This window comes from Penaeus vannamei, chromosome 26 (genome assembly GCF_042767895.1).
Source record: "Penaeus vannamei isolate JL-2024 chromosome 26, ASM4276789v1, whole genome shotgun sequence".
NCBI classification, from domain to species: Eukaryota; Metazoa; Arthropoda; class Malacostraca; order Decapoda; family Penaeidae; genus Penaeus; species Penaeus vannamei.
Window position 1 is genome coordinate 772119 of NC_091574.1, and position 7500 is coordinate 779618.

Genomic DNA, 7500 nt, shown 5'->3' on the forward strand with positions numbered 1-7500 from the left:
CATAACTGCAATAACTACCACTATTACTATTACTACCACTACTACTGCTGCGGTTGCTGCTACTACTACAACCTCTACAGCTACTAATGCTACGGTCATTAACGCTATTCATACGATTATTATCATTATTATCATTATAATCATCATCAGCATTACCGTTACTGTCAATGTACTCTCCCTATCAGACTGCAAGTGTAATTTCTACGGCAACCACCACAGTAACAGTAATGCTGGCAGCAATTAGCACAGCCAAAGATAACTGCATCAAGAACTGGCACCGGGATCGAGTAGGGGCGCGAGGGCCAGGAAGCAAAGGCCATTCGCGGGCGTGGCCTTACCGAGCGTCTGGTGGCAGCTGTCGTCGAAGCAGGCGTCGTGGGCGGCCAGGCGGGCGGGGTTGAGGCTGCTGTACGACGACGACAGCTGCAAGCACGTCTGCAGCGGCTGCTGCTCGTGTCCGCACTGGCACCGCGCGCCGAGGCTGTGTTCCTGGCTCTGCTGCTCCAGCTGCTGCTGCAGGTGCGGCTGGCCGTGGTAGATGACCTGCGGCGCGGGCTTGGCCGGGTGGCAGAGCGGGCGGGGGGCCTGCAGGAGGGCGGCGCCCCGCGGGAGGGCGTAGGACTCGGCGCTGTGGTGCGACGCCAGGGACACGCGGTCCTCCTCGGGGAACTCGAGGTAGCAGTCGGCCGGAAGCTGCTGCTGCTGCTGCGGCGGCGGGTGCAGGTGCAGCGGCTGCGGCTGCGGGTTCGGGGGCTGCTGCGGGCGGAGCAAGGCCTCCCCGCTGCCGGAGCCCCTCGGGCACACGTCGGGCCTGCTGAGGGCGAGGCCCGCGGGCGGGAACTCGCCCAAGGCCTTGGCGCCCATCTGCGGCGAGAACTCGGGCGGCAGCGCGTAGATGCTCATCTCCTGGCGCGGCATTCTGTCGGCGCCGAGGCCGCGGCCGTCCGCGTGCGGCAGGGCGTCCGGCGCCGCCAGGCCGTAGCTGCCCTTGCGCGAGGACGCGTCGCCCTGCGGCAGGAAGGCGTCGGCGCGCGCCAGGCTGTCCTTGTCGTCGAAGAGGAAGCGGTCGCTCTGCACGCGGACGCCGCCGTTGAGCAAGGGGCTGGCGCTCTTGGGCCGCGGGCTGCTGCTGGCCAGGGGCGGCGGCAGGAGGGGCGGCGCGGCCTCCAGCTCGGGCGCGAGGGACGCCAGGGCGCCGCCGGGGCACTCGTCCACGCGCGTCTGGCACTCCACCTGCTGGGGGACGAGACAAAAGCTCCTGTGAATGGCTCGCCTCCGCCACCTTATAACACAAAAAAAACATCAAATTCCTCAAATCAACAACCTCTCTTCACCTTCCACCGATCCTTCAACCTCCTGCGCCCATGCAACGCCTCATGCAACAGCTGCAACTCACGTGGTAGTCTGGCGGAGGCGCCTCGTTGGCGGAGGTGAGGGGGAGGTGCTCGTCGGGGGCGGGGGGGCCGGGGGTGGTGGCGGGGGTGTACACCTCGAAGGCCGTCGACTTGCTGGAAGAGGCTGAGGGGGGGGGGGAGAGGACCAATATTTCATCAGATTATTGTTTTTTATCATTAAAATCATTACAATAACGATATTGACAGTACAGTAATTGTAGAGAGTAAACTGACAAGATATACAAGAGGGACAGACAGGCAGACAGACATAGAGAGAGAGAGAGAGAGAATGAAGATAATAGATAGCCATATAAATTGGCAGATAGATGAATAGATATGTTGACAGATATACCGTGAAACAGACACACGCACAAAAAAAAAATAAATAAATAAATAGATAAAATGAAATAAAACACACAGATAGATAGGCAGATATAAAGATATTAACATAGACATACACACACACACGCACACACACACACACACACACAAACAAACACACAAACAAACAAACAGACCGACAGACATAAACAGACACAGACAGAAAAGACAAGACCTATCCGGAAGCGCAGAGAAATTTCAATATATAAATATTCCGTCAAGATGGCCAAGGGCTTCACTTTATCAACAACCATGGCTGAAGGCTGGAAAATATAAATTACAATAAAGGTTTCTCGAACTTCTATGGAATGTGATTCTAATAAATAATTTATAGAATTTAGAAAAAAAGGGAATTTGATTCTAAAGTATAATTAATTTGTAGGATTTAGAAAAAAAAAGGGAATTTGATTCTAAGGTATAAATAATTTGTAGGATTTAGAAAAAAAAGCAATTTGATTCTAAGGTATAAATGATTTGTAGGATTTAGAAAAGAAAAGGAATTTGATTCTAAGGTATAAATAATTTGTAGGATTTAGAAAAAAAAGGAATTTGATTCTAATGTATAAATAATTTGTAGGATTAAGAAAAAAAAAAGGAATTTGATTCTAAGGTATAAATAATTTGTAGGATTTAGAAAAAAAAGGAATTTGATTCTAAGGTATAATTAATTTGTAGGATTTAGAAAAAAAAGGAATTTGATTCTTAAGTATAAATAATTTGTAGGATTTAGACAAAAAAAGGAATTTGATTCTAAGGTATAAATAATTTGTAGGATTTAGAAAAAAGGAATTTGATTCTAAGGTATAAATAATTTGTAGGATTTAGAAAAAAAAGGAATTTGATTCTAAGGTATAAATAATTTGTAGGATTTAGAAAAAAAAAGGAATTTGATTCTAAGGTATAAATAATTTGTAGGATTTAGAAAAAAAGGAATTTGATTCTAAGGTATAAATAATTTGTAGGATTTAGAAAAAAGGAATTTGATTCTAAGGTATAAATAATTTGTAGGATTTAGATAAAAAGGAATTTGATTCTAAGGTATAAATAATTTGTAGGATTTAGAAAAAAAAGGAATTTGATTCTAAAGTATAAATGATTTGTAGGATTTAGAAAAAAAGGGAATTTGATTCTAAGGTATAAATAATTTGTAGGATTTAGAAAAAAAAGGAATTTGATTCTAAGGTATAAATAATTTGTAGGATTTAGAAAAAAAGGAATTTGATTCTAAGGAATAAATAATTTGTAGGATTTAGAAAAAAAAGGAATTTGATTCTAAGGTATAAATAATTTGGAGGATTTAGAAAAAAAGGAATTTGATTCTAAGGTATAAATAATATGTAGGATTTAGAAAAAAAAGGAATTTGATTCTAAGGTATAAATAATTTGTAGGATTTAGAAAAAAAAGGAATTTGATTCTAAGGTATAAATAATTTGTAGGATTTAGAAAAAAAAAGGAATTTGATTCTAAGGAATAAATAATTTGTAGGATTAAGAAAAAAAAAAGGAATTTGATTCTAAGGTATAAATAATTTGTAGGATTTAGAAAAAAAGGGAATTTGATTCTAAGGTATAAATAATTTGTAGGATTTAGAAAAAAAAGGAATTTGATTCTAAGGTATAAATAATTTGTAGGATTTAGAAAAAAAAAAAAAGGAATTTGATTCTAAGGTATAAATAATTTAGAGGATTTAGAAAAAAAAGGAATTTGATTCTAAGGTATAAATAATTTGTAGGATTTAGAAAAAAGGAAATTTGATTCTAAGGTAAAAATAATTTGTAGGATTTAGATAAAAAGGGAATTTGATTCTAAGGTATAAATAATTTGTAGGATTTGGAAAAAAAGGAATTTGATTCTAAGGTATAAATAATTTGTAGGATTTAGAAAAAAAAAAGAAATTTGATTCTAAGGTATAAATAATTTGTAGGATTTAGAAAAAAAGGAATTTGATTCTAAGGTATAAATAATTTGGAGGATTTTGAAAAAAAAGGAATTTGATTCTAAGGTATAAATAATTTGTAGGATTTAGAAAAAAAAATTGATTCTAAGGTATAAATAATTTGTAGGATTTAGAAAAAAAAGAAATTTGATTCTAAGGTATAAATAATTTGTAGAATTTAGAAAAAAAGGAATTTGATTCTAAGGTATAAATAATTTGTAGGATTTAGAAAAAAAAGGAATTTGATTCTAAGGTATAAATAATTTGTAGGATTTAGAAAAAAAAGGAATTTGATTCTAAGGTATAAATAATTTGTAGGATTTAGAAAAAACTGGAATTTGATTCTAAGGCATAAATAATTTGTAGGATTTAGAAAAAAAAGGAATTTGATACTAAGGTATAAATAATTTGTAGGATTTAGAAAAAAGGAATTTGATTCTAAGGCATAAATAATTTGTAGGATTTAGAAAAAAGGAATTTGATTCTAAGGTATAAATAATTTGTAGGATTTAATAAAAAAAGGAATTTGATTCTAAGGTATAAATAATTTGTAGGATTTAGAAAAAAAAGGAATTTGATTCTAAGGTATAAATAATTTGTAGGATTTAGAAAAAAAAAGGAATTTGATTCTAAGGTATAAATAATTTGTAGGATTTAGAAAAAAAGGGAATTTGATTCTAAGGTATAAATAATTTGTAGGATTTAAAAAAAAAAAAAAAAAGGTATTTGATTCCAAGGTATAAATAATTTGAAGGATTTAGAAAAAAAAGGAATTTGATTCTAAGGTATAAATAATTTGTAGGATTTAGAAAAAAAAGGAATTTGATTATAAGGTATAAATAATTTGTAGGATTTAAAAAAAAAAAAAAGAAAGGTATTTGATTCCAAGGTATAAATAATTTGTAGGATTTAGAAAAAAAAAAGGAATTTGGTTCTAAGGTATAAATAATTTGTAGGATTTAGAAAAAAAAAAAAGGAATTTGGTTCTAAGGTATAAATAATTTGTAGGATTTAGAAAAAAAAGGAATTTGATTATAAGGTATAAATAATTTGTAGGATTTAGAAAAAAAAAGGAATTTGATTCTAAGGTATAAATAATTTGTAGAATTTAGAAAAAAAAAGGAATTTGATTCTAAGGTATAAATAATTTGTAGGATTTAGAAAAAAAAGGAATTTGATTCTAAGGTATAAATAATTTGTAGGATTTAGAAAAAAAGAATTTGATTCTAAGGTATAAATAATTTGTAGAATTTAGAAAAAAAAGGAATTTGATTCTAAGGTATAAATAATTTGTAGAATTTAGAAAAAAAAGGAATTTGATTCTAAGGTATAAATAATTTGGAGGATTTAGAAAAAAAGGAATTTGATTCTAAAGTATAAATAATTTGTAGGATTTAGAAAAAAAGGAATTTGATTCTAAGGTATAAATAATTTGTAGGATTTAGAAAAAAAAAGGAATTTGATTCTAAGGTATAAACAATTTGTAGGATTAAGAAAAAAAGGAATTTGATTCTAAGGTATAAATAATTTGTAGGATTTAGAAAAAAAAGGAATTTGATTCTAAGGTATAAATAATTTGGAGGATTTAGAAAAAAAAAGGAATTTGATTCTAAGGTATAAATAATTTGGAGGATTTAGAAAAAAAAAGGAATTTGATTCTAAGGTATAAATAATTTGTAGGATTTAGAAAAAAAAGGAATTTGATTCTAAGGTATAAATAATTTGTAGGATTTAGAAAAAAAAGGAATTTGATTCTAAGGTATAAATAATTTGTAGGATTTAGAAAAAAAAGGAATTTGATTCTAAGGTATAAATAATTTGTAGGATTAAGAAAAAAAGGAATTTGATTCTAAGGTATAAATAATTTGTAGGATTTAGAAAAAAAAGGAATTTGATTCTAAGGTATAAATAATTTGGAGGATTTAGAAAAAAAAAGGAATTTGATTCTAAGGTATAAATAATTTGTAGGATTTAGAAAAAAGGAATTTGATTCTAAGGTATAAATAAATTGTAGGATTTAGAAAAAAAAGGAATTTGGTTCTAAGGTATAAATAATTTGTAGGATTTAGAAAAAAAAGGGATTTGATCCTGCGGTATGAATACTTTGTAAGATAGAAAGGCATTAGATGAAATTGAATTTTTATTTATAACTATAATATAATTTATTTATCTACCATTCTATATCTATGTTTATATCTATCTATTTGTCTATTTATTCTTCCATCCATCTATCTGTCTTTTTGCCTGTCCCTCTACCTATCTATCTATCTGTTTGTTTGTCTCTCTATCTATTTATCTGCCTCTTTATAACTTTCTCTACATTTAACTATCTATTTTCTCTCTCTCTCTCTCTCTCTCTCTCTCTCTCTCTCTCTCTCTCTCTCTCCCTCTCTCTCTCTCTCTCTCTCTCTCTCTCTCTCTCTCTCTCTCTCTGTATGTGTGTATGTGTGTGTGTCTGTGTATACATATATACATATATAAATTCTGTGTATCTGTGTGTACATATATACATATATACATACATACATATATACATACATACATATATACATACATAAATATATACATACATACACATATCTATCTATCTATCTGCCTCTTTATAACTTTCTCTACATTTAACTATCTATTTTCTCTCTCTCTCTCTCTCTCTCTCTCTCTCTCTCTCTCTCTCTCTCTCTCTCTCTCTCTGTCTCTCTCTCTCTCTCTCTCTCTCTCTCTCTCTCTCTCTCTGTATGTGTGTCTGTGTGTGTGTCTGTGTATACATATATACATATATAAATTCTGTGTATCTGTGTGTACATATATACATATATACATACATACATATATACATACATACATATATACATACATAAATATATACATACATACACATACATATACCCGCATCCATGCACCCAGCCATCAGACGACCCCCCCCCCCCCCCTCCTTACCTGACATGCTCCTGTTCAGCGCCCGACGTCGGAGGAAGCAGACTATGATCGAGATGTTGAGGACCAGGAGGGCGGTGCCGGTGAGGGAAATGAGGAGGAGCATGAGGCGGGGCATCCGGGGCTGGCTGCCGTGGGTGCTGCCCCGAGCCACCTCCTCCAGGACGTCTGCGGGAGAGAAGAGGGAGGTGTTGGGTGTTGGGTTCTTCTGTGTGGAGGAGGGAGGGAGGGAGGGAAGGAAAGGGGTGAAGAGGAGAGAGAGGGGTGAAGAGGAGAGATAGGGAGGGAAAGGGGTGGAGAGGAGAGACAGGGAGAGGTGGGAGAGAGGGGTGAAAAGGAGGGGTTGGAGAGGGGGGGGGGTTGGGGGGGGAGAGTGAGGGGGGGAGGGAAGGAGGGGGTGAAGAGGAGAGACAGGGAGAAGGGGGAGAGAGGAGAGGGAAGGGAGAGGGAGAGAGGAGGTGGGGGAGTGAGGTGGAGGGGAGGGAAGGGGGTTAAAGAGGGAGAGGGAGGGTGAGGGGGTGAAAGGAGGGGGTGGAGAGGGAGAGGATGAGAGAGAGGGGAAGGGAGAATGAGGGAAAGGAGTAAAAGAAGGGGAGAGGAGAGAAGGGAGGGGGGAGGGAAGGGGTGAAAAGAGGGGAATGGGAGATGAAAGGAGGGGAGAGGAAAGTGATGAAGAGGGGTAAAAAGAAGGAAAATGAAATGATAGCGAGAAGGAGAAAAAGAAAGTGAGATTGCAAGAAGGAGGAGATGGAGGTGGAGGAGGGAATGGAGAAGGAGACCAATAACGATGACGCAGAGGAGAAGGAGAAGGGAGGAAGAAGAGAGGAAATTAGAGAAAGAACTGGACATGACAA

General features: G+C 36.8%; 1 protein-coding gene across 1 annotated transcript in view; it reads right to left on the minus strand.

Moving 5' to 3' along the window:
* Positions 1–7500, minus strand: part of LOC138866542 (uncharacterized) — a 10341-nt gene that overhangs the window by 1171 nt on the left and 1670 nt on the right. The window contains exons 2-4 of the mRNA XM_070139632.1: positions 6650–6814; positions 1397–1518; positions 339–1236 (exon numbers count right to left, since the gene is read on the minus strand). Of these exons, the coding sequence (XP_069995733.1) occupies positions 339–1236; positions 1397–1518; positions 6650–6814 (1185 nt within the window). The remainder of the gene's footprint in view (positions 1–338; positions 1237–1396; positions 1519–6649; positions 6815–7500) is intronic.